Source organism: Crocuta crocuta, unplaced genomic scaffold (genome assembly GCF_008692635.1).
Source record: "Crocuta crocuta isolate KB4526 unplaced genomic scaffold, BGI_CrCroc_1.0 scaffold172, whole genome shotgun sequence".
Taxonomy (NCBI): domain Eukaryota; kingdom Metazoa; phylum Chordata; class Mammalia; order Carnivora; family Hyaenidae; genus Crocuta; species Crocuta crocuta.
In genome coordinates, this window is record NW_027528872.1 from 8,595,461 (window position 1) to 8,622,785 (window position 27,325).

General features: G+C 37.3%; 2 protein-coding genes across 3 annotated transcripts; one reads left to right on the plus strand and one right to left on the minus strand.

The window, feature by feature from the left end:
• The first annotated feature begins 10,411 nt into the window (after nucleotides 1–10,411).
• LOC144225330 (olfactory receptor 8B12-like) lies at nucleotides 10,412–17,469 on the plus strand. 2 transcript variants are annotated; one of them, XM_077756490.1, is made up of 2 exons: nucleotides 10,412–10,423; nucleotides 16,531–17,469. In XM_077756490.1, exons 1-2 carry the CDS (start codon nucleotides 10,412–10,414, stop codon nucleotides 17,467–17,469), a joined length of 951 nt encoding a protein of 316 aa, XP_077612616.1. The 2 variants fall into 2 exon arrangements, with proteins under 2 accessions (XP_077612616.1, XP_077612617.1); XM_077756491.1 differs by lacking the exon at nucleotides 10,412–10,423 and having other exon boundaries at nucleotides 16,528–17,469.
• Nucleotides 17,470–25,601: 8,132 nt separating this feature from the next.
• LOC144225354 (olfactory receptor 8A1-like) lies at nucleotides 25,602–26,276 on the minus strand. The gene has a single exon (XM_077756515.1). The coding sequence runs from the start codon at nucleotides 26,274–26,276 to the stop codon at nucleotides 25,602–25,604; it is 675 nt and encodes a 224-aa protein (XP_077612641.1).
• Between the last annotated feature and the right edge of the window lie 1,049 nt (nucleotides 26,277–27,325).

The window sequence follows — 27,325 nt, forward strand, 5'->3', positions numbered from 1 at the left end:
AAGGATGCTATGTATGTGTGTGGAGCAGACAGTATATGGAAAATCTCTGTACCATCTGCTCAGTTCTGCTGCACACCTAAAACTGCTCTAAAAACTAAAGTCTATTATAACATAGGGGAAAAAAAAACTGTGAGCATTTAGTTTCCTGTAATAAAACTCCTTTCTGTTTGAGAAACTTAGAGTTATACATTTTTCTACGTCTAAAGGATAGATGAGGTCTTGCACCGAAAATAATTAAAAATGACAAAAGACTGGTATAATATTATGCCTAAAATAATTATAAAGACAATCATGGTGAACACTGAGTACTGTATAGAATTGTTGAATAAGTATGTTGTGCACCTGAAATATAATATTAAACATTACACTTCAGTTAAAAAAATTAAAAAGAGAATGCTTACAAATCTTTTGCCATGCAAAACTACTTCCTTAACTTCATAATTCTTTTAAATGAATCCCTGATATTTCTTCAGTCAAATGGGGCAAGATGGGGCACCTGGGTGGTTCAATCAGTTCAAGCATTCGACTTTGGCTCAGGTCATGATCTTACCATTAATATGTTCGAGCCCTGCATAGGGTTCTGTGCTGACAGCTTGAACCCTGCAGCCTTCTTTGGATTCTGTATCTCCTTCTTTCCCTGCCCCTCTCATGATTGCACTCTGTCTCTCTCTCAAAAATAAATAAACATTTAAAAAATGGGGTAAGACATTTTGCTCCATGGCAATAGGATTTACTGAGTGAAACTGGCAGGTGATACAAAATGTCAAGTATTTTTGGAAGAAAGAGAACAACAGGAATGTTTAATATTCCTTGGCTATTTGGGAGCTGTGGGATGAGAGTTGAAGGAGGGAAATTTATTTTCCAGAAAGAGTTGAAATGGAAAGGTTATANGCCACAACCACCAACAAGGAACACACTTGAGGAGACATGATGACATTGTAGAGCAAAGGGGTATAGATGGCGACACAGCGGTCATAGGCCATCACTGTCAGCATGTAACTCTCAGCAACAACAAACACAACAAAGAAGTAGAGCTGTGACATGCACCCCGCATAGGAGATGATATTCTTCTCTGACACAAAGTTCACCAGCATTTTAGGGGTAATGACAGAGGAGTAGCAGAGATCCACAAGTGACAGATTGCTGAGGAAGTAGTACATGGGGGTGTGAAGCTGAGCATTCAGACAAATCAGTGTGAACATGCCCAGGTTCCCTATGATGGTGACCAAGTAGATCCCAAGGAAGAGGAGGAAGAGAGGGAGCTGGAGCTCTGGCCGATTTGTCAATCCCCTGAGAATAAAGTCGGTCACTGTAGAGTGATTTTCAGCAGCCATTCTCCTGTGATTGGGAGCCCTGTGAGGATGGGAGAGAAGAGCCCATGAAAACCTGCATCTTAGACTTCTTGGGAAAGCTGATTTTGAGCATTTGGGGTCAGCTGGGTGATCCTGGGCTCATCCCTTCCTCTTGCTGTTGGCTGGGAGGAAGACCAGGAACTGGGTGCTTCAAAGACCATGAGAATAGGAAGAAAACGGGACAAGATGTGGGCTTTTGCCACTTTGATGTTTCTCAAATACCCTACAGCAATGTTTCTTAGAGTGCAATCCTCGGACCAGCAGCATCAGCATCATGTTAGAGACACAGCTCTCAGGCCTCACCCAGGACCTACCAGTCAGAAACTCTGGGATTGGGGCCAGCAATCTGGGTTGAACACTCTCTCCACACGATGCTGATGGATGCTCAGGTCTGAGAACCTCTATCCTATAGGTAAAAAGCAGCACACTTCATATTTTGTGTTTGGACATGCTTCAGAAATAAAATTTCCTTGTCATCTGTGCAATTCCCAAATAGTTTCTGAATGTGAACACACAGATACCCTTTCAAATTGACACAGTGCCAGGGTAGTGTGGTAGTTACAGCCATATCATTGAGTGACAAGTCAGTTTCTGTATCTGAAAGATGAAAATGAGAACAAAAGACCCTAATAATTAGACAGCAACTGCTAACATGCAAGATGAGTTCCCTCATGTCAAGGGAGAGAAAGTAAAATTTTAATCAGGCCAAATGACCATGTCACTGCCTGAGATGACAAGCTTGCACAAAATTCAGCAAAAAAACCCCCACCCCACCCCAAACTGTCACAACATATCCTGTCATGCTCTCCAGCAGCTGCCACATTGTGAAACGACCAGAAATAGTGCTTCCTGCTTGTCACTCTGTTCCTGAAACTTACAGTTCGGTACCTGAATCTGACTAATCTCTGCAGAGAAAAACTTGTGGTTTCTGCCCATGTAACCCCAAGCCTGATGCTTCCCTGATGGAGCCACTTTGGTTTGCAGCCCATAGCTATGTCTCCTCGTTTTACAAGCTGCACAGCAATGAAGCTCTTCTTCTGATGAAATCCTTGCTTCCAGGACCCTTTTTATTGCCAAAGAAATCAGTTTCCAGGTTGTTTGTGTGGCTCAGATGGTTAAATGTCCAACTTCAGGTCAGCTCATGATCTCACCATCCGTGGGTTCCAGCCCTGCCTCGGGCTTTGTGCTGAAGCTCGGAGCCTGGAACCTGCTTTGGATCCTGTGTCTCCCTCTCTCTCTGCCCCTCCCCTACTCAGGTTCTGTCTGTCTTTCTCTCTCTAAAAAATAAATTAAAAAAATAAAAAAATCAATTTATAAGGTGGTTGTAAAAATAACATGGGAAAATGCATACTTAGACATTTTTTTCAAGCACTCAGTTCCCATAAAAGTGAGTTGTCATTAGATGTCTGGAGTTTGTTCTTAGATTTTCACTGGACATGAGGCTCTAAGACGGTGGTTCTCAACATCGACTGTACTGTAATCACCTGGTGCATTTACAAAGTACTGATGCTTGGGCTCCACCCACAGATGTTCAGATTTAATTGATCTGAGGTGCAGCATGGGCTGTGGCACATAATATAGGACAGAGTAAGTGCTCAATAGCTATTATTGTTATGATGATGTTCAGATTGTAATATCAAACCAAATGTTGAATCTTTGGAGATGCAGGATGGATTTCATTTCTAATTTCAGGTGCACTTAAAAATTACAAAGGGAATATGTATGCATTTCAGAAAACCAGAAATACAAATAAAGTAAAAACATTATATTTCCCCACTCTTTAGAGACTAATACTGGCAGAGACTATCTTTCTAGATTTTTCTATGCATATATATACTTACATGGATATATATATGTATATGTATATATAATAAATATATATATATTTAAGTTTGTTTATTTTTTTTGAGAGAGTGTGAAAGAGAGAGTACATGTGTGCATGCAGGAGAGGGGCAGAGAGAGAGAGAGAGAGAGATAGGAATAGAGAGAAAGAATCCCAAGCAGGCTACTTGCTGCTATTGTGGAGACCGATGCAAAGGCTGAACTCACGAAGCTTGAGATCATGATCTGAGGTGAAATCAAGAGTTGGATGCTTAATGGACTGAACCACCCAGGCACCCCTAAATGTATTAAAAGACATTTTGTAACCTATGTTTAAATGTACTTAATAATACATTGTGTCATTTGATTCCTATAATAACAATAATTCTGGCACTAACCATATTATCTTTTCTTAGATATGAGTCTTTAAATCCTTAGGATGTGCTGTGAAGGCAAAAAAAATCTGATTTGCATTGTAAACTTCATGTTATGTTTTTAGAGGTATGGCATTTAACTTCACAATAACTAGTTTCAGAAGTAGCTAAGTTTTTTTCCATTTATTACTAAGGAGAAAGCAAATTTCTTCTAGATAACAATAGATTAAAAAGATCTTACATTTATCCCTTGTACACATTTGTCACCTCTTAAAACAATAAGAAACAGAAAATCCACCTTGACTATAATATTACCAGAAATCAACGTGCTCTACAAAACAGTGCAGCGTAAATAGCAATCAACATAGTGTGGACTGGAAAATCCTAGACAGCACAGATTTAATTTTTTATTCCCATAATCACCTAATGATATAAAATAGGCAAACATGATCCAGATATTTGATATCAGGTGCTACAATGATTACCTCTAGTTTTACCAGACCAGAAGAGGCTTGGGTTTGCAGCCTATGAGAACTCAGCACATAAAGAAGAAAACGCTTACAGATGAAGGTAAACAAATGCTTAGAAAATAAAGCCTGAATTAGAAACAGGAATTCATGGAATTCATGGAAGACATATTTTTTCATATAATTGCTTTAAATCTGTAATTAAATACCTGTGTTGAGAAAAAACAACAACACAGTCTCCTCGAAATTTTATGGGATGTGTTGGTTCCAATAGTTAAGAAATAAACATCAAGAAATTATAGAGCTGTCCAGTTTTGTATCTATTCCTACATGCATTCCAAGGGGCCAGCAGGGTTATGAAAAATGGGTCACTGGGGGTCTGTTTATATAGCACATGGGCAGGACCTCCTGGGAGGCAGTCATTTCAGACCCTGGAGTCCTTGCTGAGGAGCAATTAGAGTCTTGGTTTGTGCCTGTGATGGGAATCCTGGTTTGTCTCCCAGGTGTGTTAATTTTCCTTTTATTTGGAGTCATTTTCAGCTTGGGAAACTTAGAGTCTAAGTATTTGAATTTTTATAGCTAAACTCCCCATAATCACACCACCAGCACCATCACCACCATTTCAGTCACTATCATTAATACCCTCAGTTACTACCATCATGGTTACTACTTATCATTATTCTTCATTAGGCATACTCAGTTAGGGTTAAAATATTTTGTTTGTTTGTTTATTTATTTATTTATGGAGAGAGAGAAAGAGAGACAGAGAAAGAGAGAAAGGGAGGGGGGATGAGTGGAGGAGGGGTAGAAAGAGAGGGAGAGAGAGAATCCCAAGCAGGCTCCATTCTCAGCATGGAGTCCAATGCTGGGCTCCATTCCATGACTGTGAGATGACTTGGAGAAACAGAAATAGATGACCTGAAGAAATAGAAAATTTGAGCAGACCCATAACCAGTAAAGAAATTGACTCAGTAATCAAGAATTTCCCAAAAAACAAGAGTCCAGCCCTAGATGGCTTCCCGGAGGGAATTCTATCAAACATTTAAAGAAGAATCAAACTGTTGCAAAAGATAGAAGTGGATGGAAAACTTCAAAACTCATTCTATGAGTACAGCCTTACCTTGATTCCAAAACCAGACAAGAATTCCACTAATAAAGGGGAATTACAGACCAATATTCCTGATGAACATCGATGCAAAAAGTTTCAACAAGACACTCACAAACTGAATTCAACAGTACATTAAAAGAATTATTCACCATGATCAAGTGGGATTTATTCCCAGGCTTTAGGGCTGGTTCAATATCTGCAAATCAATCTGTGTGTTACACCACATTAATAAAAGAAAGGATAAGAACCATATGATTCTCTCAATAGACATGGAAAAAACATTTGATAAGATACAGCATCCTTTCTTGATAAAAGCCCTCAAGACAGTAGGGAAAGAAGGAACATAGCTCAATGCCAGACAGGCCATATACAAAAGAACCACAGCTAATAATCATCCTTAGTGGGAAAACAGCTGAGAGCTTTCCCCCTAAGATCAGGATCAGGACTGTGATGTCCACTCTCACCACTGTTGTTCAACATTGTACTGGAGCTCATGGGAATGGGCTCAGCAAATGGGAAATGAAAAGAAACAAAAAGCATGCAAATTGGCAAGGAAGAAGTCAAACTTTTGCTGTTTGCAGATGATATGATACTCTATGTGGAAAACCCAAAAGACTCCACCAAAAAATTAATAGAACTAATACATGAATTCAGCAAAGTCTCATGATATAAAATCAAGATACAGAAATCTGTTGTATTTATATACACCAATAATGAAGCAGTAGAAAGAGAAATCAAGGAACTGATCCCATTTACAAAACCATAAGATACCTAGAAATAAGCTTAACGAAAGAGGCAAAATATCTGTACTCTGAAAACTATAGAACACTTATGAAAGAAACTGAAGACAACACAAAGAATTATCTGATATGACAAGATGTTCTGAGCTCATCTCATACATTTCATTTTCAGACCAGGAATCAACCATCTCCCTAGGAAATACGCTTTCTTTTAGTGGTGAAAATGTATTTGAAGACCAGTAATTAGGTGCTAGAGAAGCTCATTACTTCTGGGTTGGTTATTGTTTCTAGGTCTTTTCAGAAAGAAGTAGGAAATTTTGGGAGACATGGTTTTGAGAGGATCTCTTATTAAAAACAGCTAATAATTTGAGTGGGATATGTTTTGATATTAATATTTTTGGGAATTTCCTTAGGTGTGATGATTCTTTTCAATAGGTCACTTCAGATCTCCTTCTCCTTCTTCTTTCCTGATGCTAGGAAAAGGCACATGAATTGAAGTCTTTATTTTCTGTTCTGTCCCGTGGCTTGGTTTTCTTGTTTGGAGCTCCTACTCTATGTAGATTTGATCTTCTCTGTTGGTGTCTATACCTGTTGCTTTCCCATAAATCCTCTCCATTTCTTTTCTCTCTGCCTCTTTTTTACCACCAACTTTTCCACCTTCTATATCTCCTAAGGTACTATCTGTTGTGTTTATTTGCTTTTCTGTTACTTCTAACCAGTTATATTTCTAAATTAGTTTTTCCTTTATTTCTAATAATTTCCTAAGTGCAATTGCCTAATTTATAAGCTTTTCTAATTTTGACTTTTGTTGTTCTTTCATACCTTGTATGTTTTTTAGTTCATTTTGAAGTAATGTAATGGTATTCATTTACTTATAGTAATAGGCAATGGACTGTGTTTCCTTACCCCTCAAATTCATATGTTGAAGCCTTAACACTCAGTGTGACTGTATTCTGAGACAGGCTCTAAAAGGAGGGGAGAAAAGTTACATGAGGCCAAAAGGGTAGGGTCCTAATCTGATAGGGCTGGTGGCATTCATAAGACAAGGAAAAGGCACTAGCCTCTTCTTTCTTCCATGTGAGGATCCACTGAAGACAGACATCTGTAAGCCAGGAAGAGAATCCTCATCAGAAATTATGTCTGTAGGCACCATGATTCCAGAACTGTGGGAAAATATACTTCCATTGTTTAAGTGACCCATTCTGTGGTATTTTGTTATGCTATCCCAAGCACACTGATACAGTAAACCTTTGTGGTTTGCTCCACATTTTCTGTCAAAAAATTATTATTTTTACTTATAATTTTATATGGATTTTCATCTTGATTGTTTTCTACTGTTCATCTTTATATTAAACTAGTTTTTTTCCCCCTAACATCATGCCTGTAGAACTCCTTATTCTGTTACTTTTGTGAGGTGTTAAAAAATATGACTTACCATCTGAAATCTCCTGGCTCTGTCTCCTTTCTACCTTTATCTGGATCTTTGTTTTGTCTCTATTCACCCAGTCCTGTTTAATTTGGGTTTTACTCCTATTCTTGTAGGGAGCTTTGGTTGCTTTATTTTGAGAGTTCATAGGGCACAGACTGTAGAAGCCCCTTCACATCTTAGTATGAGTAATTAAAATTCACCCACTATTCCAGAATGAAAAATCCCTTCCAGTTTTACATGCTATTTTCAAACTGGCCTTTTGAGAGTTACTTGGAATACCAATTAGTTGTTTGGAGTTTTAGGTTTGCCAGATGTCCTCTCACTTCCTTCTGTTTCTTCCTGCACAGATGCTGATACTAAGCAGATTTTAAGCTCTTGGTGGTTTGTGCCCATCTGCTTGTGTTTAGAGGTAAAGGGGATAACATATCACTTAGTTTTGTCATAGATGTTGTTAATGGGACTAAGCTTTGCTGTTTAGTTGTGCTGTTTTTTATGGGGGTATCCAGGAAGACTAAAAAACCATGACATAGTCTTCCTCAAATTCTCCAAGATTGTCCACATGTTTTTTCATTATTTATATTAAGAAGAGTAATCAGTTGAAAAATATTTACATAAGTAAGATATATTTGTTGAATGTATCTATGAGAAAAATATATTCTTGGTATATGTCAAAGATGACATATTCATTAGGAATATTCATAAAAAGTATATTCTTTAATATTCCGAATATGTTGCAAGTATTCTTGAATCCGAAGCATTAAGAATATTAGTACATAGTATTTACTGAGTGCTTATTATATTCCAGGTATATTTTCTTATGAATATATTCTTTTGTATCTCTTGCTCTTTCCCTCTCTCTTCTTTCCAGGCTTTGGAAATCCATGAAAAGACAGTCAAGTGAAGTTAAACAACTATGATTTCTGGTTTTGGCTATAACAGAAAACTTAGAGTGGACTGGCCATACTACCAAAAGCAGTTAAAAAACTAGACAAAATATATAAAATAATTGTTTTAAAGTAATACAATAACAGTAGGGGACTTTAACACCTCACTTCCATCAATGGGTAGATCATCTACAGAAAGCCAACAAGGGAATATTGGCTTTGAATAACACATTAGACTAGATGGACCTAACAGAATTATACAGAACATTCCATCCTTAAACAGCAGAATACACATTCTTTTCAAAGACAACTGGAACATCCTTCAGAATATATCACATGTTAAGGCACAAAGCAAGTTTCAATAAATTAAAAAAACCTGAAATCATATCATGCACCTTTTCCAACCACAACAATGTGAAACTAGAAATTGATCACAAGAAAAGGCCTAGAAAGAACACAAATACTCATGTAGTTAAACACAATGCTACCAACCAATGAATGGGTCAACCAAGAAACTGAAAAGGAAAAAAAATACATGATGAAAAATGAAAATGTAAACACAGTGTTCCAAAATCTTTGGGATGAAGCAAAAGTGGTTCCAAGAGGGGCATCTATAGTAATATCACCCTACCCAAGGCACAAGAAAATCTCAAATAAATAACCCAACTTACATCTAAAGGAGTTAGGAAAAGAAGAACAAATCCCAAAGCTAAGAGAAGGAAAGAAATAATAAATATTAGAGTAGAAATAAATTAGAAATACAGACTGAAAAACCAATAGAAAAGATAAATGAAACCAGGAGAAGCTTCCTTGAAAAGATCAACAAAAAACTGATAAACTTTTAACCAGACTCATCAAGAAGTAGAAAGAGAACACAAATAAAATAAGAAATGAGGGAAAAGAAAAAACAACTGATGCCACAAGACATACAAAAGATTATAAGAGTTAATTATAAAAAGGTATATGCCAACAAATGGTACAACTTAGAAAAAATTTCTAAAAGCATACAACTTTCCAAAACGGAATCAGGAGGAAGTAGAACATTTGAATAGGTTGATTTATTGTAGCAATACAATCGAATCAGTAATCAAAACCTTCCAACAAACAAAGTTCAGGACCATATGGCTCCACAGGTGAATTCTACCAAACATTTAATTAAGAATTACTACCTGTTCTTCTTAAACTATGCCAAAAAGTAGAAGACTAAGGAAAGCTTCCAAATTCATTCTATGAGGCCAGCATTACCTTGATACCAAACCCAGATAAAGATACTACAGGAAAAAAAGATGGAGGAGGAGGAGGAGGAGGAGGAGGAGGAGGAGGAGGAGGAGNGATCCAAAAATCCTAAATAAAATATTAGGAAACCAAATCCAACAGTATATTAAAAAACCACTCACCACAATCAAATGGGATTTATTTCAGGGATACAAGGGGGTGGTTTAATATTCATAAATCAAGCAAAGTATATATCACATCAACAAAAGAAAGGATAAAAACAATATGATTATCTCATCTATTATTTTAAAAAGTTAATTCTCAACAAGATACTAGCAAATTAAATATAACAGTACATTAAAATAATTCTCCAAGATCAAGTGAGATTTATTCCTGGGCTGCAGCCGTGGTATAATATTCACCAATCAATCAATAGGATACACCATATTGATAAAAGAAAAGATAAGAACCATAGGATCCTCTCATTAGATGCGGGAAAGGCATTTGACAAAATACAGCATCCATTTTTTTTAAATTTTTAATGTTTTAATATTTATTTTTGAAGGAGAGAGAGACAGAGTGTGAGGGGGTGCAGCAGAGAGAGAGGGAGACACAGACTCTGAAGCAGGCTCCAGGCTCTGAGCTTTCAGCACAGAGCCTAATGCAGGGCTAATTCACAAGCTGTGAGATCATGACCTGAGCTGAAGTCAGATGCTCAGCCACCCAGGCGTCCCCACAGCATTCATTCTTGATAAATACTCTCAACAAAGTAGGGATAGATGGCACAGACCTCAACATCATAAAGGCCATATGCTAAAGACCCATAGCTAATACCATCCTTAATGGAGAAAAACTCAGAGGTTTTCCTCTATGTTCAGGAAGAAGACAGGGATGTCCACTCTCACCATTAGTATTTAATATAGAACTGCAAGTCTTAGTCTCAACAATCAGAGAACAAAAAGAAAGAAACGGCATCCAAATCAGCAATGAAGAAGTTACACTTTCACTATTTGCAGATGAAATGAAACTCTATGTAGAAAACCCTAAAGACTCCACCATGCTAGAACTAATACATGAATTCAGCAAAGTCTCAAGATATAAAATTAATGTACAGAAGTCTGTTGCATTTCTATACACCAGTAATGAAGCAGCATGAAAGAGAATCAATCTCATTTATTATTGCACCCAAACCCATAAGATTCCCAGGAATAAGCCTAACCAAAGAGGTAAAAGATCTGTACTCTGAAAATTTTAGAACACTTATAAAATAAATTGAAGAGGACACAAAAAAATGGAAAAAAATTCCATGCTCATGGATTGGAACATCAAACATTGTTAAAATGTCTATATTATCCAAAGCAATCTACACATTCAGTGCAATCTCTATCAAAACAACACCAGCATTTTTCACAGAGCTAGAACAAATAACTCTAAACTCTGTATGGAGCCACAAAATACCCTAAATAGCCAAAGCAATCCTGAAAAAGAAAGGCAAAGCTGGAGACATCAAGACTCCAGACTTCAAGCTATATTACAAAGCTGTAGTCATTAAGACAGTATGGTACTGGCAAAAACATACACATAGATCAATGGAGCAGAGTAGAAAACCCAGAAATGGGCCCACAACTATATGGTGAACTCATCTTTGACAAAACAGGAAAGAATATCCAGGGGAAAAAAAACAGTCTTTTCAACAAATGGTGTTGGGAAAACTGGACAGCAACATGCAGAAGAATGAAACTGTACCACTTTCTTACACCGTACACAAAAAGAAATTCAAAATGGATGAAAGCTCTAAATAGGAGATAGGAAACCATCAAAATCCTAGAAGAGAACACAGGCAGCAATCACTTTGACCTCAGCCAGACCAATTTCTTACTAGACATGCCTCTGAAGACAAGGGAGCCAAAAGCAAAAATGAACTATTGACACTTCATCAAGATAAGAAGCTTCTGCACAGCAAAGAAAATAATCAATAAAACTAACAGGCAGCCTAAAGAATGGGAGAATATATTTGTAAATGATATATCTGATAAAGGGTAAGTATCCAAAATCTAAAAAGTACTTATCAAACTCCACACCCAAAAAACAAATAATCCTGTTAAGAAATGGGCAGAAGACATGAATAGACATTTTCCCAAAGAAGACATCCAAATGGCTAACAGACACATGAAAAGATGCTCAACATCACTCATCATGAGGGAAATACAAATCAAAACCACAATGAGATAGCACTTCATACCTGCCAGAACGACTCGAATTAACAACTCAGGAAACAACAGATGTTGGTGAGGATATGGAGAAAAGGGAACCCTCTTCCACTCTTGGTGGTGGGAATGCAAACTAGTGCAGCCACTCTGGAGAACAATATGGAGGTTCCCCAAGAAACTAAAAATAGAACTACCCTATGACCCAGCAATTGCACTGGTAGGCGTTTATTCAAAGATACAAAAATGAAGGTTTAAAAGGGTACATGCTCCTCGATGTTTATTGCAGCCTTATCAACAATAGTCAAACTATGGAAGGAGCCTAAATGTTCATTAACCAATGAATGGGTAAAAAAGATATGGTGCGCGCACACACACACACACACACACACACAGGAATCTCAGCCATCAAAAAGAATGAAATATTTCCATTTGCAACAACATGGATGGAGCTAGAGTGTATTATGCTAAGTGAAATAAACAGTCAGAGAAAGGCAAATAACATGACCTCACCCATATGTGGAATTTAAGATATAAAACAGATGAACATTTGCGGGGGGAGGGGGGAGAAGAGAGAGGGAAACAAACCATAAGAAACTCTTAGTGATAGAGAACAAAATGCTGGCTGATGGAGGGAGGTGGGAATGGGATGGGCCAAGTGGGTGATGGGGATGAAGGAGGGTACTTGCTATGATTAGCACTGGGTGTTGTATGTAGTGATGAATCACTGAATTCTACTCCTCAAACCAATATTGCACTATATGTTAACTAACTACAATTTAAATGAAAATTTGAAAAGAAAAGAAAATTTCTCTTCCCCAATTCTCACTCAACTCATCTTTTGAAACTCTAATTACACATATGTAGGACTATTTGACATTAACTTAAAGATTCTTATTTTATAATTATTATTTATTATTATTTTTTTATCTGCCTTTTAGTGTGGTTTATTTCTGTTGATCTGTTTTCCTTTCAATGATCCTTTCTTTGGCTGCACTCAGTCTGCTAACAAATCAACCTAATGAATACTTTATTTCCAATATTATATTTTTGTTTTTTATAAATCTGTTGGGATTTTCTCTCTGTTCATCAATTTAGTGTTTCTTTTGTCTAAATTTCAAAAAAATATTATAGTAGTTATTTTAGAGACTTTGTTCTAGGGCACTTGGGTGTCTCAGTCAGTTAAGCATCCAACTGTTGATTTCGGCTCATGTCATTATCTCACAGTTTGTGGAATTGAGCCTCACATTGGGCTCTGCTCTGGAAGTAAAGAGCCTACTTGGAATTCTCTCTCTCTTTCTCTGCCACTCTCTGTCTCTTTCTCTCTCTCAAAATAAATGAAAATAAAAACTTAAAAATAAATGATTCTTTTTCTCTCTCCCTCTGACCCTCCATCCCACTTATGCTTGCTTGTTCTCTCAAAAGAAAACAAAGTCTTTTTTTGCTAATTGCAACATTTAGATCACATGTGGATCTGCTTTTACTGAATATTTTTACTTCTTGATTATGGGTCATATTTTCTTGCTTCTTTGTATTTCTAGTAATTTTTAATTTTATGATGCTGGAATTATAAATGTATTATAGAGACAGTGAATTATATTACTCTTCTCTATAGATTGTTGCCTTTTGTCCTGGGATGCAATTAATTTACTAGCAGATCACCTGATCCTGCTGAGACTTGGATTTAGCCTTTGTTATGATGGATCTAGTTCAGCTTTGCCCTCAGCCTGATGGCTTAGTCTTTATTCTTAGGGTATGGATTTCAGAGGTCTCATCTTAAAGTCTGGTTTGTTCATCAAAGCTTCTCAACTCTCATTAGGCCAGAATTCTAACAACTCCCTAGTACTGTGTATCCTCTGTGACCTCTCTTCAGTACCTTAGTCTTCAAGCAGATGTTGTGCCTGGACATACAGGGTCTTGCCAGGAACATACACATTTTAGAATTCAGCTAAGAACTCAAGGGAGTCCCCTGGGCACACATCTGAGGAGCCTTTTCGTCTCCATGCCTTGCCTCAGATTCCAGCTGTCCTAGCATCCATGAACACTGATCTTTGTTCCACTAGTATAGAGACTGCTGCCATTTGCTTGAGTTCCATTTCACTAGGTTTGATTTGGAAATTGCCCTTAGAAAGAAAGGATGAAAATGGTAGTTACCTCATTTTCTTGCCTTCTCTTAAGAATTTCATCCCTGTGCTGTCTGCTTCTCAAAGCTTTCAAATAGATGCTTTATATATTTTTTCCAGTCTTATAATTGTTTATGGTCAGAGGCTTGTAGTGTGATATTAGCTACTACTTTATACCTAAAATCTGAAGTCTGACTGCTTGGTTTTAAAGGAGTTGTTTTTTGCATTCCAGCCCAGCAGGAGGTCATATGGGCCCCAAGGATTAGGAGAGACTGGAAACCTGGAGATCTTAATTAGATCTGTGACCTTGGACAAATGGCTTTCCTTCTTGGGATCTCCTTAGTGTCACTGTCTATAAGATGGGGGCAAATATTGGTTTTGTCGATCCATAAATTGCTGATATTGTAATCACCTGGGAGGATTCAAAAATATAATTACTGAACTCATACCCATACAGATTCTGAGTCAGAAGGTCTGGGTGTGGAGCCCAGAATTTCTTTCTAATAAACATTCTAGGTAATTGTGGTGCTCATCCACATTTGGGAAATACTGGATTGATGATTTCCCAAGTCTCTTCAGGTCTAAAATTCTGATAGTGTGTATGCTTGCTATTAAAGAATGGCAACTATAGTTCTGAGAAATCAAGTCATAGGATAGACCATTTCTGTCAAGGCAAAAGCTGGTGTGGAGACAAGACAGAAAGAGCCAAAAGCAAACTAAAGAGGAAGAACAAATTTGAATGTTTGCCTACGTTGAGAATCTGAGCCACTAGGATTCAATTTCAGAGTACCAAGAAGCTAAAAAGCCAGTAGTGCTCCAAGATAAGCAGCTGAAGGCAGGAATAGTCAAAGGGCGTTTTGACCACTAAGTAATTTAGAAAAAGGCTATTCTTGGCAGTGGTTAGGAGGAGTATTTAGCTGATAGAAATTATTTTGTTACCATTAAGTTTATGTTCCTTGGAAAGAAAGGATAAGGGGATCAGAGAAGTCTACTTTCTTGTTTGAGCTAGACGTATTGCAATTATTCCGAGAAAGAATTGGAATATAAATAAATGGTTGAATGTCCTACCCTAATTTATGATAGCTTTTTGTGTTAATCTTTCCGTAATCTAACCACCTTTTTTAAAAATTAAAGTCATTGCATATTTGTTACTTTGGAAATTAACAAATATATTTGTTAATTTCCAAAGTAACAAATCCAGTTTCTTTCCAGATCCAAGAAAGTGGGGACCCTAGCTCAATGGATTTCATCAGGAGGTAGTTAGGCTAGTGATTACAAAACAGGTGCCTGGAGTCAGTATTTGTATTGGATCCTGACAGCCAGAAGTCAGTAGGAGGGTTCTGCATCAGGTACATTACTGGGTATACAAAAACAGTAATGATGATCTTTTTTTTTTTTTCCACAGAGAATTTTCTTTTGGTAGTACTGGATAATGTTTGTTGAAATAATTGTCTCTAAAAGCCAAATCCACCAATATCAAGGGTATAAACAAACATTTCTTATTCCTTTGGGAAAATAATCTCTGAGGAAACGGTTTTGAGGGAGTCTTTGTCTTAATCATTAGGCCACTGAGATCTGTAATCCTAATAAAACTCCTTATTCTCCTGTTATCCTCTGGTCTGGAAAAGACACGTCTCCTTCCTTATCGCTAAGCTTTTGGGCAAACTAACATTTGGAAATCATGTTCTTCAGTGTAGATATGGCTACAAGATAAATTATGGGTTCTGATCCTTTGGATCAGATTGAATGGAGAGGGTTCTTAGCTCAACCTATCATTTTCTATTCTTAATGGCCATTTTCTATCCCAGGACAATTGTGGACAAGAAAGAGTAGAGTATAGCATTACAGCTCTAAACTGAAGGAAGGTGAGGGACTTCCAAACCCTGGTCAGTCATGTAATGTAGTGGTTCTGAGGGTACACCTGAGAGTCAGACTGTCAAAATTCACTTTCTGGCCACACCCCAATATTTTGAGGATTTGTTGTCTCATCTTCAAAATAGGGATAATAATATTGTCATATAGCTCTTAGTACACAGCGTCTCATAGAAACCACTTAAGTAGGTGCTAGCTTTAAAAAATTATCATTAAACCTAAGCAGATTTGAGCTAGGAGGGATTGGAAAGATGTGACCTCACCCTTCTTGGTTTGAAAGCAGTGACCCAGTGGTGGGGGTTCTGAGAGGTCACAGTGTCTTTTTTTAAATGATTATTTATTTTTGAGAGAGACAGAGTGTGAGCAGATGAGGAGCAGAGTGAGAGGGGACACAGAATCAGAAGCAGATTTCAGGTTCTGAGTTATCAGCACAGAGCTCGACGCGGGGATTGAACCCATGAACTGTGAGATCATGACCTGAGCTGAAGTCGGACACTTTACCGACTGAGCCACCTAGGCACCCCAGGCGCAGTATCTTTTGACAAGACTCTGCAGGGAAAGAGGCCCAGGTTTTAGCAATGGATGCACAGGCAGGAGAGAGAAGGACATAGAAAATGGACTAACTGAAGATCTAAAAGACATCTATCTTATTTTTGAATGGATTGGGATATGAATAAATTACTGCTTTCTCTCTGGAGGCAAAGTTTATCCTCTAACCATTCTCTCTGGAAGTTAAAGTCACTTGGGCTGTAGGATAGGTCCATAGCAAACAGTAAAAGCCTTCCTACCATCCTAACGTCAAATCTCTCTCTTCGGATTTCATTCTTCAGCACGGGGGCGGGGGAGGGGGTGGATACTGGGAAGGTAGTGGTATTTCTTTCTCTCTAACTGGTTTTCTTTTCTTTTCTCCAGACTCCCTTGTTCCACTCATCCCCAAGAGGAGAATGGCGACTGAGAACTCTTCTGTGACAGAGTTTATCCTTACAGGATTAACAGACCAGCTAGAACTGCAGATCCCTCTCTTCTTCCTGTTTCTAGGTTTCTACATGGTCACTGTGCTGGGGAACTTGGGCTTGTTAGCTCTGATTGGCTTGAATTCTTGCCTACACACACCCATGTACTTTTTCCTCTTCAACCTCTCCTTAATAGATTTCTGTTACTCCACTACCATCACCCCCAAAATGCTGAAGAGTTTTGTCTCAAAGAAGAACATCATGTTGCATGCGGAGTGTATGACTCAACTCTTTTTCTTTTGCTTCTTTGTCATTTCTGAGTCCTTCCTCCTGTCAGCGATGGCATATGACCGCTATGTGGCCATCTGTAAACCATTGGTGTACACGGTCACCATGTCTCCTCAGGTCTGTTTATTCCTTTTGTTGGGTGTCTATATGATGGGGCTTTCAGGGGCCATGGTGCATACGGGAAGCATAGCAAGTCTGACCTTCTGTGCCGACAACCTTGTCAATCACTTCATGTGTGACATCTTTCCTCTCCTTGAGCTCTCCTGCAACAGTACTTATGTACACGAGCTGGTGGTCTTCATACTTGTGGCCATTGACATTGGAATACCCATTGTCACCATCTTCATCTCTTATGCTCTGATTCTGTCCAGTATTCTGCACATTCACTCCACTGAGGGCAGGTCCAAAGCTTTCGGTACATGTAGCTCTCACATAATTGTGGTTTCTCTTTTCTTTGGTTCTGGGGCTTTCGTATATCTCAAACCACCTTCGATTTTGCCCCTTGATCAAGGGAAAGTGTCCTCTCTGTTCTATACCATTGTGGTGCCCATGTTAAACCCACTGATCTACAGTTTGAGGAACAAGGACGTCAAAGTTTCCCTGAGGAAAACTTTGGAAAGAAAATTATCTTCTTGAGAAAGTAGTATTTGAAGAAGACACACTGCTTCATTTATTAGTGTGTCTGTTTTCAATGAAGGATTCAGATTCCAGTTTTTTTTCCTTTCTGTAAAGAAAGAGAATTTTAAGTCTATAAGTTTCAAGGATGTTTAGTACATATCTATTTTCTGTATCCCTTGACCCACCTCGACTATTCCAAGATTATTTTATGCATTTTCTACAATCATAAATCATTTAATCTTAAATGGGCCTTATAAACCATTTTATCCGACCTCATTTAACAGACATTGGAAACTTAGAAATTTTATATATGTTTTCCAAGGCCATACAACTAAGTGGTTCCATAAGTGGGACTGGAATCCAGGTTTTTGAATTCTAATCTACTTTGTTTTCCTTTCATTTATACCATGTTTTTTTCCTTTATTGCTGTTCTTGCAGATTTCATTTTGAAAGTATGATATTTTAGCATATTATAATCTGATTCTATTTATAGTAATTTAAGGTAACTTCTCAATAAATAACGTTTTAGAAATAAGCTGTTGATATTTCATATTTTCCTTTTTTAAAAGTTATTATTTTAATTCCAGTTAATTAACATACAGTGTTATATTGGCTTCAGATGTACAATATAGTCATTCAAGAGTTTATACATCACCCTGCGTTCATTATGACAAGTGTACTCCTTAATCCCCATCACCTATTTAACACACCCCCACCCCTTTCCCTCTGGTAACCATCAGTTTGTTCTCTACAGTTATGAGTCTATTTCTTGCTTTGTCACTCTCTCTCTTATTTTTTCCCCTTTGCTTGTTTGTTTTGCTTTTTAAAATCCACATTATGAGTGAAATCATTTGGTATTTGTTATCTCCTGAGTTATCTTAGTTAGCATTATACTCTCTAGCTCCATTCATGTCATTGCAAATGGCAAGATTTCATTCTTTTTATGCCTGGATAGTATTCCATTGTGTCTATCTATCTATCTATCATCTATCTATCTATCTATCTATCTATCTATCTATCTATCACCTTCTTTATCAATTCATCAATTGACAGACACTTAGGTTATTGGAAATAATGCTGCTATAAACATACAGGGTACATATATACCTTGGAATTAGTGTTATTGTATTCTTTGGGTAAACACCCAGTAGTGTAATTGCTGGATCATAAGGTAGTTCTATTGCTAACTTTTTGAGGAACCTCCATACTGTTTCCCAGAGTGGCTGCAACAGTTTGCATTTCCACCAAGAGTGTTCCACTTTCTCAGCATCCTTGCCAAGGTCTGTTGTTTCTTGTTTTGTTGATTTTAACCATTCTTAAAGGTGTGAGGTGATATCTCCTTGTAGTATTTTAAAGTTTATTTATTTTGAAAAAGGGAGAAAGAGAGAGGATGGCAGAGGGGCAGAGAGTGCAACAGAGAGAATCCCAAGCAGGCCCTGCACTTTCAGTGCCATGCCTGATGTGGGGCTCCATCTCACAAATCATGAGATCATGACCTAACCCAAAATCAGTTCAGACACTTAACTGACTGAGTCACCCAGGCACCCCTCTTGTTGTAGTTTTGATTTGCATCTCCCTGATGAGAAGTGATGATGAGCATCTTTGTATCTGTTGGCCACCTGTATGTCTTCTTTGGAGAAATGTCTGCTCATGTCTTATGTCCATATTTTAGTTGAATTATTTATTTTTTGGGTGTTGAGTTTAATAAATTCTTTACATACGTATTTTAAAGTGTATTCATTTTGAGAGAGAGAGAGAGAGAGAGAGAGAGAGAGAAGGGGCTCTGCACTGTCAACACACAGCCGGATGAGGGCTCGATCTCACGAACCATGAGATCATGACCTGAGCCAAATCAAGAGTCAGACATTTAACCAACTGAGCCTCCCAGACGTCGTTCTTTACGTATTTTGGATACTACTCCTTTATCAAGTGTCATTTGCAAGTGTCTTATCCCATTTAGTAAGTTGCATTTTAGTTTTGCTGGTTGTTTCCTTTCCTGTGCATAAGCTTTTTATTTTGATGTAGTCCCAATAGTTTATTTTTGCTTTTTTCCCTTTCTCAGGAGATATATCTAAAAAGAAGTTGCTACTGTCAATGTCAAAGAAGTTACTGTCTATATTCTCTTCTAGGACTTTTATAGTTTCAGGTCTCACATTTAGGTCTTTTATCCATTTTGAATTTCTTTTTGTTTATGGTATAAGAAAGTAGTCCAGTTTCATTCTTTTGAATGTTGCCATCCAGTTTTCCCAGTACCGTTTGTTGAAAAGCTGTCTTATTCCCATTGGATATTCTTTACGGTTTTGTCAAAGATTAATTGACCATATAATTGTTGGTTTATTTTGGATTTTCCATCCTTTTCCATTGATCTATGTGTCTATTATGGTGCCAGTACCATACTGTTTTGATCACTATAGATTTGTAATATAACCTGAAGTCCAGAATTGTGATGCTTCCAGCTTTGCTTTTCCTATCAAATTGCTTTGGCCATTCGGGGCCTTTTGTGGTTCCATACAAATTTTAATATTGTTTATTTTAGTTCTGTGAAATGATGTTGAAAAGCTGATTTCAGCTATGAAATGCTGATATTGATGGTGATTGCAATATATGTGTAGATTGCTTTGGTTAATACAGACATTTTAGTGATATCTGTTCTTCAATCCATGAGCATGGGATGTCTTTCCATTTCTTTGTGTTGTCTTGAATTTTTCATAAATGTTCTATAGCTTTCAGAGTATATATCTTCTACCTCTTTGGTTAGGTTTATTCCTAGGTATCTTGTGTTTTTTGGTGTAATTGCAAATGGGACCGATTCATGATTTTTCTTTCTGCTGCTTGATTATTAGTGTATGGCAATGCAACAGATTTCTTTACATTAATTTTGTATCCTGTGACTTTATGGAATTTGTTTATCAGTGCTAGCAGTCTTTGGTGGAGTCTTTAGGGTTTCCTATATACATATCATGTCATCTGCAAATAGTGAAGGTTTTACTTGTTCCTTAATAATTTGCATTCCTCTTATTTCTTTCTGTTGTCTGATTGCTGTCGCTAGAACTTCCAATACTATTTTGAATAAAAATGGTGAGAATGGACATCCCTGTTGTGTTTCTGACCTTAGGAGTAATGATCCCAGTTTTCCTCCATTAAAGATGATGTTAGTTGTGGGTTTTACATAGATAGCCTTTATTATGTTGAGGTATGTTCTCTCTAAACCCGTTTTGTTGAAAGTTTTTATCAGGAATGGATGTTGAACTTTGTCCAATGCTTTTTCTGCATCTACTGCAATGATCATATGGTTCTTACCCTTTCTCTTATTGATGTGATGTATCACACTGATCATAGAATCAGGAATTTTAAAGTTTCCCTTACTTTTCTACTTTTCAGAACAGTTTAAGAAGAACAGGTATTAACCCTTCTTTAAATGCTTGGTAGAATTCTCCTGTGAAGCCATCTGGTCCTGGACTTGTTTGTTGGGAGGTTTTTGATTACTGATTCAATTTCTTTGCTAATTATGGGTCAGTTCAAAATTTCTATTTCCTCTTGTTTGAGGTTTGGTAGATATGTTTCTAGGAATCTGTCCATGTTTTCTACGTTGTCCAATTTGTTAGTAGGCAGGTTTTCATAACATTCTCTTATGACTATTTGTATTTCTGTGGTGTCTGTTATTTCTCCTCTCTCCTTTGTGGTTTTATTTATTTGGATCCTTTCTCTTTTTTTTCTTGATGAGCCTGGCTAGAGGTTTATCAATTTTGTTGATCTTTCCAAAGAACCAGCTCCTGGTTTCATTGATCAGTTCTATTATATTTTTAAGTTTTTCTGTCTATTCTTTATTATTTCCTTCCTTCTGCTGGCTTCTAGTTTTGTTTTCTTTTTCCAGCTCCTTTAGGTGCAAGGTTAGGTCATTTATTAGAGGTTTTTCTTGCTTCCCAGAAGTTTTGAACCATCGTGTTCTCATTTTCACTTGTTTCTATATACTTTTAATTTCTTCTTAGATTTCCTGGTTGAACCATTCATTGTTTAGTAGCATGCTATTTAAGTCTTTCTAGATTTTTTTTCTTGTGGCAAACTTCTAGTTTGATAGTGTTGTGGCCAGAAAAGGTGCATGATATGATTTCAATCTTCTTGAACTTGTGAAGTTTATTTTGTGGACTCATATGTGATCTATTCAGGAGAATGTCCCATGTGTACTTGAACAGAATATGTTTTCTGCTGTTTTAGGATGGAATGTTTTGACTATATCTGTGAAACCCATCTGGTCCAATGTGTCATGCAAAGCCATTGCTTTCTTGTTGATGTTTTGTTTACTTGACTTGTCCATTGATGTAAATGGGGTGTTAAAGTCCCCTATGATTGTATTATTATCAATTAGTTCTTCTATGATTGTTATTAACCTTTTCATGTATTTATTTTCTCCTGTGTTGGGTGTATAAATATTTACAATTGTTATATATTTTGTTAGATTGTTCCCTTTACTAGTATTATATAGTTCCTTTTTTTAAATCTCTTGCTACAGTCTTTGTTTTCAAGTCTATTTTGTTCAGTATATGTATTGCTACTCTAGGTTTCTTTTGACATCTCTTTGCATGGTAAATGTTTCTCCATCCTCCTACTTTCAATCTGCAGGTGTCTTTAGTTTTAAAATGGGTCTTTTGTAGACAGCATATAGAGGAGACTTGTTTTATTTTTTTAAATCCATTCTGTTACCCTATGTTTTTTGATTGGAGCATTTAGTACATTTACATTCAAAGTAATTATTGATAGATATGTATTTATTGCCATATTATTCTTATTTTGCGGTTGTCTCTGAAGAGTTTCTCTGATTTTTTTCTTGTATTTAATATTACACTTCTCCCCCCAAGAGCTTAGGAGGTGAAAAACTTACTCAAGGTGGTGCATAAAACAACTTATAGATATAGCAGTCTATTTTACACTGATAGCACTATAACTTTAATTGCATACAGAAATTCTACCATTTTATTCTTCCCCTTTTATGATTTGATATCATAATTTACCTTTTTATATGTTTTGTATCCATTAACAAATTATTGTAGGTAGAGCTACTTTAATACTTTTGTATTTTATACTGGAATTAAATGGTTAAGATACCACTAGATTATAGTATTCTGAATCTGATTACAGCTTACCCTTAGAAATACCTTGTATGTAATAAAAACCACACTGAGATACCACCTCATGCCAGTCAGAGTGGCTAAAATGAGCAAATCAGAGAACTCGAGATGCTGGCAAGGATGTGGAGAAACGGGCACCCTCCTACACTGTTGGTGGGAATGCAAACTGGTGCAGCCCCTCTGGAAAACAGTGTGGAGGTTCCTCAGGAAAATAACAATAGAACTCCCCTATGACTCAGCAATAGCACTGCTAGGAATTTACCCAAGGGATACAGAAATGCTGATGTATAGGAGCACATGTACTCCAATGTTCATAGCAGCACTCTCAACAATAGCTAAAACATGGAAAGAGCCTAAGTGTCCATCAACGGACGAATGGATCAAGAAGATGTGGTTTATCTATACCATGGAATACTACATGGCAATGAGAAACAATGAAATCTGGCCATGTGTAGCAACATGGATGGACCTTGAGGGTGTTATGCTGAGCGAATTAAGTCAGGCAGAGAAGGACAAAGATCATATATTTGCACGTATGGGAGGATTAGGAGGAACTTAACAGAGGACCAAGGGGGAGAAGAGGGGGGAAATGGTGGGGGAAAGGGAGAGAGGCAAACCATGAGAGACTCTTGAATGCTGACAAAAACTGAGGACTGATGGATGTGGGGGGGAGGAGGGATGGGCATGGAGGAGGACACTTGTGGGGATGAGCACTGAGTGTTATGTGGAAACTAATTTGACAATAAACTATTTGTAAAAAAAAAAAAAGAAATTAAAGTTTTCTACTCTGTATAAAGACATGTCAAGAGAATGAAAAGACAAGCCTCAGTCTAGAAGAAAATATTTGCAAAAGATGTATCTCATAAATGTTACCCAGTATATACAAACTTTGCATGGACCTTGAGACATGATGCATAGTAAGATAAATCAGACAGAAAGACAAATACCATATGATTCCATTTATAGGTGGAATCTAAAAAAGACCCCAAAGTCTTAAAAAAAGATATTAGAAAGTGACTCCCAAGGGATGGGAGTGGGATAATAGGACACACGTTAAGGGTACAAACTTGCAATGTGAAATAATTAAGCCCTAGAGACCTATGCACTAGGTCTAGTAGACAGTGACATCCAAATTGTATTACAATCAACAAACTTGCCAAGAGACTAGAACTCAATGGCTTCAAATAGCTAAAAAGAAATGATAATTATGTAACGTGATGGTGGTGATAATTATCACTACAGTGGCAATCATAGTACATATAATATATAGTACATCAATGCATCAAATTAACATCTTATACACCTTAAATTTACTCAAAGTTATATGTCAAATATATTCCTTTATTAAAAAAGGAAAGGAATGACCTGATTAAAAAATGGGCCAAAGACCTTACCAGACACTTCACCAAAGAAGATATACAAATGGCAAATAAGTATATAAAATATGTATCATATCATATGTCACCAGAGAAATAAAAATCAAAACAATGAGATACCAGTACACACTTATTAGAATACCCAAAATAAAAAACACTGATACCTGCATGTGGTGGTGAAGAATCAGAACTCTTATTCATTGTTGGTAGGAATGGAAAATGGTTCAGCTACAGTGTGGTGTTTTCTTACAAAAGTAAACATATTCTAATCATTCTAATCCAGCAATTGTGCTCCTTGGTACTTACCCAAAGGAGTTGGAAAACCTACATATGAATGTTTCCAGTAGCTGTGTTCATAATTGCCAAAACTTGGAAGCAACTAAGATATCTTCTGTTTTGTGAGTGAATGAATAAACAGTGGCATACCCAGACAATGGACTATTATTAAGTGCTGAAAAGAAATGAGCTGTCAAATCATAAAAAGACATGGAAGTCATGGAAGAAGGGCACTTGGGTGGCTCAGTCAGGTAAGTGTCCAACTCTTGATCTTGGCTCAGGTCTTGATGTCAGGGTTGTGGTTTGGGCCCCACACTGGGCTCTGCACTGGGTATGAAGCCTACTTAAAAAAAAAAAAGAGAGACATTAAAGAAACTTAAATGCATATTAATAAGTGAAAAAAGCCAATCTTATGACAATATGGAAGAGACAGAACTATGGAGACAGTAGATTAATGGTTTCCGGGTTGTAGGAGAAGGGAGGATGGACAAGTGGAACACACCTTTTTAGGCCAGAGAAACTACTCTATAGAAGACTGTAATGGTCATACACATAATGGATATATCTGTCCAAATCCACAAAATGACAACACCGAGAGTGAACCTTAATGTAAACTAGGGACTTTGAGTGATGTGTCAATGTAGGTTTATCAATTGTAACAAATGTATCACTTTCATAGAGGATGTTGTAAAGGAAGGATGCTATGTATGTGTGTGGAGCAGACAGTATATGGAAAATCTCTGTACCATTTGCTCCGTTCTGTTGCACACCTAAAACTGCTCTAAACAATAAAGTCTATATAACATAGGGGAAAAAAACCTGTGAGCATTTAGTTTCCTGTAATAAAACCCTTTCTGTTTGAGAAACTTAGAATCATACATTTTTCTGTCTAAAGGATAGATGAGGTCTTGTACCTAAAATAATGAAAAATGACAAAAGACTGATATAATATTATGCCTAAAATAATTATAAAGACAATTATGGTGAACACTGAGTAATGTATAAAATTGTTGAATCAGTATGTTGTACACCTGAATTATAAGAACATTATTTATACTTTAATAAAAAAATTAAGAAGAGAATGTCCACAAATCTTTTGCATCCAAAACGAATTCCTTAATGTTACCAATTCTTTAATGTGAATCCCTGATAACTTCAATCAAGTGGGGGAAGATGGGGTACCTGGGTGGCTCAGTCGGTTCAAGCATCTGACATTGGCTCAGGTCATGATCTTAATGTTCATGGGTTTGAGCCCCACGTAGGCCTTTGTGCTGACAGCTTGTAGCCTGGAGCCTGTTTTATATGTTATGTCTCTTTTACTCCCTGCTTCTCCTCTGCTAGTGCCCTGTCTCTCAAAAATAAATAAACATGTTCAAAACTGGGGAAGACATTTTGCACCATGGCAACAGGATTTACTGAGTGAAACTGGCAGGTGATGCAAAATGTCAAGTATTTTTGGAAGACAAAGAACTACAGGAATGTTTAATATTCCTTGGCTATTTGGGAGCTGTGGGATGAGAGTTGAAGGAGGAAACTTTATTTTCCAGAAAGAGTTGAAATGGAAAGGTTNCTCTATTGTTGCACCAATAAACCCCATGGAGTAGGCCACAGCCACCAGCAGGGAGCACACTTGAGGAGACATGATGACATTGTACAGCAAAGGGCTGCAGATGGCGACATAGCGGTCATAGGCCATCACTGTCAGCATGTAACACTCGGCAATGACAAACACAAGGAAGAAGTAGAGCTGTGACATGCACCCCGCATAGGAGATGATACTCTTCTCTGACACAAAGTTCACCAGCATTTTAGGGGTAATGACAGAGGAGTAGCAGAGATCCACAAGTGACAGATTGCTGAGGAAGTAGTACATGGGGGTGTGAAGCTGAGCATTCAGACAAATCAGTGTGAACATGCCCAGGTTCCCTATGACGGTGACCAAGTAGATCCCAAGGAAGAGGAGGAAGAGAGGGAGCTGGAGCTCTGGCCGATTTGTCAATCCCCTGAGAATAAAGTCGGTCACTGTAGAGTGATTTTCAGCAGCCATTCTCCTGTGATTGGGAGCCCTGTGAGGATGGGAGAGAAGAGCCCATGAAAGGTTATATATGAATGTTTCTTTTTTTTTTTTAACTATGTTTTTTATTTCAGAGAAAGAGAGAGAGAAAGAGAGAGAGAGAGAGAGAGAGAGAGTGAGCAGGGGAGGGTCAGAGAGAGGGAGACACAGAACCTGAAGACAAGCTCCAGGCTCTGAGCTAGCTGTTAGCCCAGAGCCTGACGTGGGGCTCAAGCCCACTAGCCAGTGAGATCATGAGCTGAAGTCGGACAGTTAACCGACTTCGCCATCCAGGCACACCTATATATGAATGTTTCTAATGAGGCTAGTTATCAGTATCTGTCCCAAGTAATGGTCTTAACTCATTCTAGGTTGTCTCCTTACTTCTAATGTTTTCTAGAATTCAAACAATTTTGCCATGGTTTGGAGGACGTGAAAATGACAAAAAATTGGCTACCCCTGGAGATTTATATGACACCTATGTTCCTCAAGTACCCTAGTAATAACTACAAATATGGTTTTTATGGGTTTGGAGTTGAGTTTTGCCCCAGAAAGAGAATCTCCCTTGTTATCGATGCGATCACAAAATATCACCCATAAAATGAAAACATGTAGTCACCATATCTCAAATCCTGGTAATGGGGGATGATAATCAAAGCTTTACCAATTACTGAGTGACAAAATTCGTTCTCCACAGTTGAGAAAGAAATGGAATTATTATATCTATTTGCGAAGTTAAAAAAAATTAATAGAATAATATATGTGGAAATATTTTCCAAATATTTTATTGCTGGACAAGTGTAAATTTTTGTTAGGCAGCTGGAATTTGTCCTAATTTGTCATTGAACTTGAGGTCTTAGGGTACTTATTCTTAGTTCTTGTTACACATAATAATCATTTTGGAGCTCTAAAAAATAATGATGTCAGGTCCCTACCTATGGTAGTTCTGATTTATTGATCTGTAGCATTTTTGGCATTGAGCTCTATCATTCTGGGAAGGTGGCAAAGTTCATTAAAGAAAGTAAAAAACAAGCTTGTTGTAT